The sequence below is a fragment of the Typopeltis vanoorti genome, chromosome 12 (assembly GCF_054136105.1).
Source record: "Typopeltis vanoorti isolate ZY-2024b chromosome 12, IOZ_Tvanoo_1.0, whole genome shotgun sequence".
Taxonomy (NCBI): Eukaryota; Metazoa; Arthropoda; class Arachnida; order Uropygi; family Thelyphonidae; genus Typopeltis; species Typopeltis vanoorti.
Window position 1 is genome coordinate 107,726,963 of NC_143560.1, and position 12,895 is coordinate 107,739,857.

Here is a 12,895-nt window from a genome sequence, read left to right on the forward strand (position 1 = left end):
ATATCAAAATTGGAGATGTCGATGTCAACTCTTTGCTTTATGCGGATGATGTTATACTTCTAAATAAATCTGTTACTAGTCTGCAAGATTCACTGACTAAATTGAATAACTGCTGTGATAGCTATGGTATGAAGGTCAGCAATAAAAAGACAAAGACAATGAAAATAGGCAGAATCATTGAAAATGTCAACTGTTTTGTGAATGGAGAACCTGTGGAACAAGTAAAACATTTCAGCTACTTAGGCACGATTTTTAGTGAAGATGGTAAATTAAATATAGAAATAGACAACAGAATCAGCAAAGCTGGGATGGTGGGAAGTCAATTGAATAAATTCATATGGAATAAGAGAGAAATTAGTCGGAACACTAAATTAGCTGTATACAAGACAGTGTTCTTCAAACCAGTTTTAACTTATGGATCTGAGAGCTGGGTCAGAAGTAAAACACTTCACCAAAGACTAGAGATTGCAGATATGAGAGTCCTGAGAAAGATTATAGGTGTGAACAGATGGCATCAATGGCAATATCATATTAAAAACGAGGAATATTTGGAAAGAACTTGATATTGTCAGCATCCAGAAATGCATTAGCAGAGCTAATGTCAGGTGGTATCACTTAAACAGAATGGGTGAGGAAAAATTAGCAAAACAAGTGTTCTCTGCCAGGTTGGCGGGAAAACAACCCAGAGGAAGCCAAAGAAATAAGTGGATTGATACGATACAAAATGCCTTGGACGATAGAAATGTAAGATCTGATAATGTTGGAGTCTTGACAAGTAACAGACTGATTTGGAGGAAAATTGTAGATAGGAAGTTAGTAATGATGTAAATTTTTCATGTAGTACTATCATATCCTGTACACCCCTTGAGAGTACATGGCAGGAATTTGATGATGATGATCAATTTAAATACGTATGTATGTAAAAAAAATTAAATAGAACAATTAGGTAGATTCAACATTAAAACTAGGTTTGATACATATACATCGTAGTAGCTTGGTAAACACCCAAACACTAGAGTGCCTGCTAGCATCGTTTCTCAGTCAACCACACTACAGTAAGAAAGCACGTGCAGGCAACCAGCATTATTGTGAATTGGTGTAAATTGAACCGCATAAACCAAGGGCTGCCTGTATAAGATTATTTTGTTTAATTTTTTCTAAGTTATTAACATTAAAAAACCTAAAATAGATAAAATAAAAAAATTATCGAAAATTTTTGGATATGGGAATGGATTATTTTGCTTTCCATTGTTTCTTATGTAAAACCTTGATTCGGACTTCAAACGATTCATAGTTCGAATGGGTTTCTGGAACGAATTAAATACGAACTATGAATGTAAAATGAATGTGGAGAAATGTAACTTTACATTTCTCCACATTCAACTGACACCTATTATCTTTTGCCAATATTGACAGCCTATTTAAATTGTCCTGCAAGCTCTCCATATCGCCTTGATTAACTATTGCTCTACCTAATTTCATATCATCAGCAAAGGACTGAATATTTCCTATATCATTTATATCTATACTTATATTTATTTCCTATATCTATACCTATAACAAAATAAACAGTAGTTGTCACAGCAATGAACCTTGCAGCACACCACTAGTCACCTGTTTTTGCCTTGATTCTGTCTCTCCATATACCACTTTTTGACATCTATCCAGCAGCCACCCTCTTATCCACATAACCAGTGTCATATCCATCCCCATTTGTTCTAATTTGCATAATAGAGGTCCATGTGGTATTTTGTCAAATGCTTTTGCGAAATCCAGCAGAATCATTGTGTGGCCATTTCCTTTATCCAACTCAGCTGTTACACTATTATAAAAAATTAGTAAATTACTAAGGCATGACCTACCCTTCACAAAGCCATATTATCCCTTATACAGTTAAAATTATATGGTTGTTGTCTGCACCATTGTAATATTCTATTTATTTATTCTTGTATTTTAATATCAACTGCACCTTTGTTAACTTTATTCGTGCTATGCTCCCAGCACCTTATGTCTTAAACTCTATGCTTCTTTACTCTTAAAATAACTTTAATCTGTTTAACATATATCTCACTGTTAATCCTACTAAGTCTTATTCCTGTTCCTACTGCTATTAAACAGACTTTAAGCCTATCTCCAATATGCAGGTTATCAATTCTCGCACTAATCAGAAAAATTAATTTTTTTAATGGCTGTGCCATTCTAATTGAACTAATGTAGTTTGAGGATTAAGGTAAGGAATACATGCAAGATCTTAGTTAATACACATATTTTCCTATAGCAAGTCGTGACAATTCTCAATCTATAGTGCATGCAGGTTTGATAGTTTTTTTGAGATAGTGATTTGGTAATTGATTAGGCAAGGTAGTTAAACAAATAAAACAGTTTATTTAAACCAAGAAAGAGTGTACAATACACACATTAAAGAGGAAATGATATCTCTCTCTCAGCCTATCAAAATACAATAGGGGCAACATACAACTGACTATATTACATACAACTTACTAAACCCCTTTCACAATGTTAACTAATCTAAATTAAACATGTAACTATTCCCTAAGTTACCTTAATTTAATTCCTTCCATTATATATACAAATTTACAATCAATCTACCCTTTTGTGACCATAACTCATTACTTAACATTTTACTAACAAATACCTGTAAGAATCCTCATTACATACAATAATTCCAATTTCACCTTTACGAAGCATTAACAAAATATGTGTAATAAAATGTGTATATAAAGTAGTTTTATATACACATTTTGGTCAATTTCACAATACCTCAGTATGTCTTCACCATAGGTTACGATTGTTGCCTGGACGATGTAGCGGTTCTCACTCTGGAGTTTGTCAGAAAGGTTGAGTGATTCTTCTGTCTGTACTGCAGCTGTGATCTCCCATCGGTAATTGGAAAGGAACTGCCAAAGTCTCCATTGTATCTATGGGCAGCTGTGATCTCCCATCGGTAATTGGAAAGGAACTGCCAAAGTCTCCGTTGTATCCACTCTCCTAACCACCCATGCATCATAGCAGGAGTTCCATCGAATAACAGCCTCATCTCCACACATACCTGGAACTCCATTCTCTGGGAAAGGTCAAAACTTGGAACCTAAAATCGAGAGCGTTGCTGGTTCGTCTCAGTCCTCTTTTATATCATCACTAATCCTTTGTTACTACAATGTAGTTTCCAAGATTATCTGCCAGCAAGATGACGTCACTTCGGCTCCCTCAATTCGTGGGCCCATATTTTTATGTTCTCAAGACCTTGCGAACTTTTGTTTTTGCTTAGTCATCGTTCTAATCTGGGTTAATCCCCTCTTTTCTGTTTTACATACAATTCAATGGGAATTAAATTATGCATTTTTACAGCAAAATTATTACATTTATTTTATTCAACATAAATTCTATTTTATATGTTTGGAAACCTATGTAAAATCAAACTCGAAAAATTAATTAACTTACTTTATTGTGAGAGTAATATCATATCATATTTTTCTCCACCCATTCTTGAATTCTCTTTTTTTTTTTCTTTTTCTGACCAATTTTTCCAGTAATTTTACCAGCACACCTTAGATATTGATTGGTCTATAATTGCTACAGTCTTAGAACCTCCTTATATAAGGAAATTATTTTCCTCTTTCCACTCCCTTGGAACTCTACCAGAGATGAGACTTAAATTAGAGAGCCTAGTCAGAGATATTGTCAGTTCCCTTGCACATTCTCACAAAATCAGAGCTGATATTATTATTATCTGAGACCTCCAGGGAGTCAAGATATCCCATTTAATCCCACAGCTGCATTTACACTAAGATTTTGCTATCTCAATATCAATATCCTAAGAAGCTTCAATTCATCCACCTCTGTTCCCACATTAGTGTCTGTCACATATGTATGAGGGTTGTTTGATAAGTCCTTGCAAAAATAAAGAAAACATAATTTTTTTGGGACAAACATTTTTTATTTTTCAACATAGTCTCCTTTGAGGTCTATACACTTAGTCCAACGATGCTCGAGTTTTTTGATGTTTGAATTCATTCTATATCCATATAGAATGATTTGTCCAACTCTTCAAAATGGGCAGTTGTTTTGGCAATCACCTTATCGTTTGATGAAAATCTCTTTCCTGTCAGCCATTTTTTAATATTTGGAAAAAGATAGTAGTCCGAGGGAGCCAAATCTGGAGAGTGGGGAGGAGGGGGGAAATGCGAAAGGACTTCGTAGCGTAAATTGAACAATTTTGCAGTCACAACTGCAGAAGAGTGAGTGGGTGCATTGTCGTGGTGAAAAAGAATATTATTTTTTGCCAAGTGTGGTCTTTTTCCTTTATTCATTATTTAAACGATCCAGCAAAGATGCATAATACACTCCGGTAATTGTTTTGCCCTTTTCCAAGAAGTCTATAATGATTATGCAACAAGGATCCCAGAAGACGTTGGCCATAACCTTTCCTGCTGAAGGAAGGGTTTTTGCTTTCTTTGGTGAAGATTCCCCACTTGCAACCCATTGTTTTTTTGACTGTTCCTTGGTCTCAGACTGGTAGTGATGAATCCATGTTTCATCCACTGTTACAAAACAATGCAAAAATTCCTCTAGATTCCATTGAAACAGCTTCAAGCTATCCTTGGAACAATTCGCATGTTGACACTTTTGATCCAGTGTGAGCAAACATGGCACCCATCTTGCGGATAGTTTTCTCATATGTAAATGTTCATCTAAAATATTATATACATGGCCATTTGAGATGCCCACAGCCTTAGAAATTTCAAGCACCTTCTCTTCTATCATCCATACCATATCATAGATTTTTTTAATAATTTCTGGAAGTAGTGACCGCAACAGGGCATCCAGAACGTTCAGCGTCACTTGTGCTCATATGGCCACTTCGAAAGTTACTAAACCACTTATAAGCTGTTCTAATCGAAGATGCAGATTCACCATAATGTTTATCAAGCTTAGCTTTGGTTTCCTGAGCTCTTCTGCCTTTCAAAAAGTAATGTTTAATCACTACACGAAATTCTTTCTCATCCATTTTTCACAAATCACGGTACTTGATCGATTCAAATGAATGCCAAACACAGAGTAATAGATCTATCTGACTGAAACTTAGTGTGAGATCCTCCAACAGTTGCTAGCAACTAAAATTAACCTCGATATGTCTCTTGTCTCTCTTAGACCATCTCTTAGACTTTGCACAGACTTATCAAACAGCCCTCATAAAAGCAGAAACCTCACTAGGATGATATTCCTTTACAAAGTGGTCACTCAGTAATTCAACTATTTTATCGGTTCTGTCATAACGTGACCGTCATCACTCATTAAGGTTAATCATCAATAGTCATTCTTCCTCTTACTTGTCACATAATGAAAGAACTCTTTGGGATTTTCTTTGGCCTGCTCAGCTAGATTCTTCTAATAATCTAATTTTGCCATCCTTGCCATACTGGTCCCTTTCTCACCTGAGTCCTGTCCTGTTGATGAGTTTGCTGGTCACCTCCTTATATACCCTCCATAGGAGAGAAATAATTCTTCTTCTTCTTTTGCAGCTCATGCTTATTGATATTACCCATCCATCTAACTCCTACCTGATTAACCTTAAGGTATACAATTTAATATTACTTCCTCTAAATGACCCTTAACTATCTCACATACATTACTAATATCCTTATCCTGCAGCGTTTTATGCCATGCCACACATTTAAGCTTGTCATAATCACCTGCCTTGTAGCTCCACACATACCCCTTCTTAGCAGAATATTCCTTAATTTTTATAGTCTCCAAAGACCAAATTTCACTTTTTCCAATCAGAGACAATGCAGACACCTTGGTTATGGATAGCTCTTTTTATTCTATGACCAGGTCCAATACTCTCCCATCCCTAGTCCTCTCTATCACATACTGCCTCAAATAATTATCTCTCAGTAGGTGAATAAATTCCATTTCCTTCCTGCAATGTGATATTTCTTCCTTCCAGTCTATATGTCGGTAGTTAAGTCTCCCATAATAATCACTCAATCTGTACTCATCGTACTGATTTGCTGATGCATGTCTTCCAGATTATCTGTGGAACTCCCTGGACTAATCAATGCCAAAAACTACTCCCTCCTGTTCCTGATACTTCTGGCATTATTATACAGATACTGCATTAAACATGCAAACTGGATTAAAACAAAAATATAATTCCTTGTCTAGTATAATTTACTTTAAGCAGAAAAGCTTACTATAATCATCACACAGCCGTATACTGAAACTAGCACCTACAAAATATCATAAATAATGGCCACTAGAGGTCCGGAAGGTGCATAGTGTTAGAAAAGAGTGGAATTTAATTTTGAATAATAATTGGTAATATTGCTTGAATTTTAGTGTAGTAATGTTTATTTTTGAAAACTTAGAGTGTCTGCATGATTTATTAATTGTAACTGCCTTCTTTAAACAGAACACAATAGTGGCACTCACAAAGTCAACCACACAGTCATCCACTGGTACGACTAGGCAAGAGCCACAAAAAATCAAATGGCATTAACAACATACTTATCAAAAATGGTTCAATGTTGTGAGTGTAATATGTATGCATGATAGAATGTACAAGACGTGTTTGTAGAGCCTGAACAAGATACAAGAGCAAGTACAGATTCGTAGGAAGTGCAATATTATTAGACCACGAGTTAACGAAATGTGAAACAGACTGAAGAAATAAAAGATAGTGTGAATGAAAGAAACAGAAGTGGAATGAAAGCTAGTGAAGCTGAGGTGAGGAGTGATTCCAGGACAACAGTGTATGGAAATTCCATAGTTAGAGGATTAGTTCATAAGGTAAATAAGGAAAATTCATAAGGTCTGCGATCCAAGAGGGAGAACGAGCAAGATAATTCATGCTTTGGACATGAGGAAGAAATGAGTAAGAGAGTTGGTAGTGGTTGTGAGGACAAATTATTTAAGCAGACATAAGAAGCATGTAAGGACAAGGTTGTCAGTGTGCTGCCGAGGTACGATGATGATGACTTGAGACAGAGAGCCAGAATCATGAATGGTATGCTAGCAGAGCTGTGTGAGGAAAAAGGAGTATACAGTTTGTGGATGAATGGCATGCATTTGAGGGAAGAATGGAATTATACAGGCATGATGAATTGCATTTGAATGGTTTGGAATGGGTGTGCTGGAGAAAGTGTTGTTAGATGGAAGTGCAGTGTGTGATGCAAACAAGAGATCAGAAGTAAGAGATGAAGTGAAAGATCAGGAGAGTGTTTTGAAGAGACAGAAGTGCTTGGCAGTGAAAATGGTAGTAGTGTGATAGATGAAGAGAGAAGAGGAATACAAGAGGAACAAGGAAATGGGGAGGGGAAGCCCAGATTGACAGTAAGACATGGCACAGGGAGAGTGGATATTGAAAGTAGCAGTGAATGTGTGTATGGAGATGTTCAGCATGGATATGGAGTATACCGTGATATGGGTGGGTAAGTTGAGACTGAGTGGATATGTGGTTAGCAGTGATAAAGATGATTAAGCAAGGGTAGGAGTGATGGGAACTTTCACAACTAGCAAATGGCTTTAACAGGATTAGTTATTGACCTAAAAATGAACTGCTGTGTTTGTTTACAAATGCCAAAGTATTAGAAATACGGGAGATGAAATGGTTTCACTGATTGAGTTTATTTGCCCCAAACACTGGAATAAGTGAAACATGGTTAAATGAAGATGATACCCTAATGGGAATAAAATTGGAAGGATGCAGTATTTTTCAGGTCAGAAAGGACAAGATAGGAGGGGTGGTGCTGCAGATGATAGCAGGGGAATTATGTCCACATAAGATACACATAAAAGAGGGAAATTAAGTGAATTAAATTAAGTGAATACCAAAAACCAAAGGCAATTAAGAAAAACAATTGACTGATTAGAAACATTTCTGTAAGTAACCAATTACTAACAGTGAATGATTAGCATAAGAATCCAGCATTTAATCTAGTCAATTTTTCATCTAAATCTAATCAATTCGAGAAACTGGTGATTCTTTTACCGGTACATTTCTTTTGAAGTTGCATTTACTCACATGACTAAGTTTTTCACCACTGAACACTCCTTTTGTACAATAAGATTAAGTGACTAGGCTGCGGTTGTTGCATACATGCAAAACAAACTAGTTAAACTGAGCTTTGTTCTCTTTCTCCTTGGACAAACTGAATTTTTGGGAGGACAAACAAATCAGGAGAGATAAGGAGATAGTTGTACCACTATACAAAGCTGTGATCAAACATACACTGTGCAAAAAACACCATGTGCAAATTTAGTCATATGATTTCCACTGGGATGAGGAAACCTTGGGGATGGTCAAGAGGTGTAACTAGGACAATATCCAGACTCTGTACAATGATTATACAAAAACGTTCAGGAAATGTCGTGCAGAGTTTAGTAAAGACAGAGAAAAAAAGTGATATAATTTAAGTTGGAGAAGAGATTTTACTTGTACACATAGTCAAAGGTGAGAGGAGAAGAATGAAAGAACATTCCTTAAAGTTGTATAAATTGTACATTTCACATGAATGATGGTAAGTGAATGAAAAGTGTTACCAGAATGTAGTATGATTGCTAAGAGTGCAAATAAGATTGAGATTTAATATGACAAACATGTTGCTGATTGAATGAGCCCACCCATGATAACTGTTGACTCCATGAAGGTTTGTTAATACTAGTATGATTAAATTGCATCTATTGAATTTGAATTTTATATTTAACAGTACTATGAGGGTGGGATGTCAGTTTTTTTGGAGGCTGAATCTTAGCAATATTACTTTGCATCTTCTATTCTATTTATTGGGAGTATAACTTAAAAGTATAATAAAAAAACTGAGTAAGAAAATAATTCATAAACTTCTATTAAAATAAGCCTACCAGTCATTCACTACACTGCAAATATAATAACTGTTACCTCTTCAGCATTTTCCTCATTCATCTTTGATATGTGTGCATCAGACAGCCGTTTCAGCAACTGGAAAGAATGTTTCTGTGACCTCGCCTGATGTTCTCCTTTTTCCTAATTTCAAAATAACATTCATTACAAAACACATCAAAATACAGATAAATTAGGTGTTTTTTAAATCACAAACTATAGCATATCATTAAGCATCCGAATTTAATTATCTATAATGCAAATAAGTTTTCTTAATTCATTTTGAGATAGAAAATGCAAAAAAATTACAATACCTTGATATAAGTTGTGTACAATTACTGGCTACATGCATATTGAGCTATATTTCATATGGCACAGCTATATGATACAATTATAAAATACAGGTATAACACAGTACTTATACAATGCGGTTTCGATATAATGCAGCCTACAAATTGTAGTATTCCTTGTTCAACATGGTTTTGATATAACACGGTCTACAATTTCTAGTAACCCTTTATTTTATTTTTCATATTTTTCAGTATGGGACTTAAAAATCAAATTTTATCTTCATTAAATTTGTGTCTGTCTGTATCGCGCAAATAGTTATAAGTATTGAATTTAGTTTTATTGTATCATTAAATAAGGTACTGTACAGAAGCTTTTGCAGTCTGTGTCATTCTCAACAAATAGTGCAATTAGAGACAGATGGCATAGACTTAAGCATTTTGCTTAAGTCTATGCTGTATAGACTTAAGCAAAACCATATGTTGCACCAAAACACAGTATCTAACTAAAAACTATTGTCCAATTTTTCATTTATGAAATAAGTGTTTGTTTTATTGCATTCTATTGAATTTTATTGAAATTCTCGATGTCATTATGACAGATCACAAAGGCCAACTTAAAATAAAAGACTACCAAGAATTGAAACATGCCATATAATGAATGTGTGAGTTCGCCTGCCACCTCAAACACAAACAAGAAGCCATAAAATTCAACCAAGGGTTGAAACGTTTGTGTGAGTTGAGCCACTCAGTAATGAGAAGTTCCATCAGAATGATAAATGACACCCTGTTGTGAATGTGTTAAAACTAATAGTGAATGTTGTTATGACAGTTTCAGATGTTATGGAATTCGATTGAAGAGAATTAGCATTTCAACTCAACACTTGTTGGTTGCTTTTGTCTTTGGTCGTGCGATCTTTTGTTAATACCACACCAATCATATGCACGTTTTTATAGCTACTGGCTTGTGTAAAATAAAATTCAGCTTGTACATATTGTAACAATTAAAAAAAAAAACTTGCATAATATAAAACAAAATTCAGCTTGTACATATTGTAACAATTAAAAAAAAAAACTTGAATAATTTATAAGCATAAAAAGGGATATCACCTGTAAATCATTGACATGCCACCTCTGGAACTAGTGCCATAGGTTCGCCATCTAGGGTTTACTGTATAAAGTGTTTATTGTTGGAAATTGTCTTCGTTTTCTGCCAGGAAGGAGCATTAAAAATCATAAGTGTGTTATTCTCAAGCTGAGCAGTTTATTTTCTGGTGAGTTACATACATATGTAATGCTTTTTTTTTTTATATAAAAGTTTATTTTTATTGTAATGGCCACTAAACTGCAACAAAAGGGAAAAATCCAACATTGAAGAGGAAATTCATTTCTCTTGAAGAAAAAAATTAAAATCTTGGATCAATTGAAAATTGGAGAAAAACCAGGAGTTGTTGCAAGAACTCTGAATTTAAATGAATCAATAATTCGAACAATCAAACAAAATGAACATAAAATCTGAGGAAGTGTTATTGCTGGGTAATCGTAAATGTAAAGCACGTTGCTAAGTGTTCGCGATATTCTAATAGAAAAAATGGAGAAATCTCTAATGATTTGGATAGAAGATTGCACTCAAAAGAAAATTCCTTTAAATGGACACCTTATTAAGCAAAAAAAAGCTCTCAAAGTTTATAAACATTTAAAAGAACTTGATCAAAATTCTTCAGAAGAAATCTCTCAGCATGGATTTTGTGCCAGCAAGGGTTGGTTCAAAAACCTTAAAAAGCGGTTGGCTTTGTATAATCTTAAAATCCTGGGAGAATCAGCATAAGCAGAATGTTGAAGCTGTCCGGAAATACCCAGCAGAACTTTTAAAAATCATTAAAGAAGGTGGTTACAGTGCAGACCAGGTATTCAATGAGGATGAATCTGGGTTATATTGGAAAAAAATGCCAAAACGCACCTATATTTCGAAAAATGAAAGATCAGCTCCTGGATTCAAAGTTTCCAAAAATAGAATTACTCTACTGTTTTGTAATAATGCATCAGGTGATTACATGACAAAACCAATGTTTATTAATTGATCTGCAAATCCTCATGCAATGAAAGGGCTCGACAAGTCCAACCTACCTGTTTATTGGCAGGCCAACAAAAAGGCATGGGTTACATATAGCATGTTTGAAAATTGGTTTTTCAAGTGTTTTGTAACCAATGTAGAAAGTTACAAAAAGAAAAAGAATATGGACTTCAAAATTATACTAATTTTAGATAACGCACCAGGCCACCCAACAAATTTAAGCCATCCGAATATTAAAATAACTTTTTTGCCGCCTAATACTACTTCACTTATTCAATCACTCGACCAAAGAATAATATCAACATTTAAGTCATATTATATTCGGCGAACATTTCAATTAATTTTGGAAAAAATGGAATCTAATCCAAACATGACACTGCCTCAAGCGTGGAAAGAGTTTTCAATATCGAATTGTGCAAAAATTATTTCTCTGTCCATTAAAGAATTACAACCCTCTACGCTGAATGCTTGCTGGAAAAAAATATGGCCTGAAGCTGTTCTCGAACAAAAGTCCATACCTCCGGTGGATGCCGAGCTACATCGTATAATAAACGTCGCACACATTTTTGGTGGAGAGAGCTTTTGCGATATGGTTGAAAACGAAATTAGTGAATTAATTGATTGTGAAATATAAACAGTATCTAACTGTGTTTTTTTAGATTTATAGATTTAAATGAGGAGGAACTGGTACAATTAATAGATGACGTCGAACCAAATGGCGGGGAAAATTCTGCCGAAGGTTCTGATTGTGATGAATCCATTAAAGAATTCAGTTTAAAAAATTAGCAGAAGGATTGGACTTGGCAAGAAAGTTAGGAAGTTATTTTACTGATAATGATCCCTCAATGAAGCGCTCGGGAAAATTCACGAGACAATTGGATATTTGTTTAGCTCCATATTATGAACTTAATAAAAAATTACAGCATAGTGGAAAACAAAGTCTTATTACAGACTTCGTGATGACTAAACCAGTTGAACTATGCAATGAGAATTATACAAATGATGTCCAAGAGATTTCAAGTGGTGACGACCTCCGGCCACTTAAAGAACAACTATGAAATGTTATTTCTGAAGACAGTGATGACGATTAAAATATGCGCTTTATTTTATTGTGTCTAAAACATTTATGCATTATGTGCAATGAAGTTTATGTACAATTTGTAATTTTTATAATTTTATACTACGTATTTGTCTCATGGTTTATGTTTTCTTAACTTATGAATTACCTGAATTAAATAAAAATATATTTTTGATGGATATGTCATTGTTGTTTATATAATTTAAAAAAAAAAAAAACGATTTCGGAACCTAACTCTACTTTTTCTATGTGATCTAATTCTCGTATAACACAATTTATATAATGTAGCATTTCTATAGAACCTAACATCCGTGTTATACGAGGGTTACCTGTATAACCAAAAAATGACAGAGGCTTACACTTTTTTTCAGTGAAGGACCCAACTGATAATTGAGTTATAGTTTAAGTGACTACAAAAGAAGAGGAGAAAGGAAGAAAGAAAGGCAGAAATTTAGATAAAGTAACATTGGAAAATAACTTAGTTCTAGGATTCAGACAGAAATTAAATTAAAATAAAAAATAAGTGTATTATGAATTAACATAAATACATGTAATAAAAATTTAAATTGTGT

General features: G+C 34.4%; 1 protein-coding gene across 4 annotated transcripts in view; it reads right to left on the reverse strand.

Moving 5' to 3' along the window:
- Positions 1–12,895, reverse strand: part of Cc2d2a (Coiled-coil and C2 domain containing 2A) — a 518,960-nt gene that overhangs the window by 424,637 nt on the left and 81,428 nt on the right. For all 4 annotated transcript variants that reach the window (XM_090401677.1, XM_090401676.1, XM_090401674.1 and 1 more), the window contains exon 8: positions 8,924–9,028. In XM_090401677.1, coding sequence (XP_090257803.1) covers positions 8,924–9,028 — 105 coding nt within the window. The remainder of the gene's footprint in view (positions 1–8,923; positions 9,029–12,895) is intronic.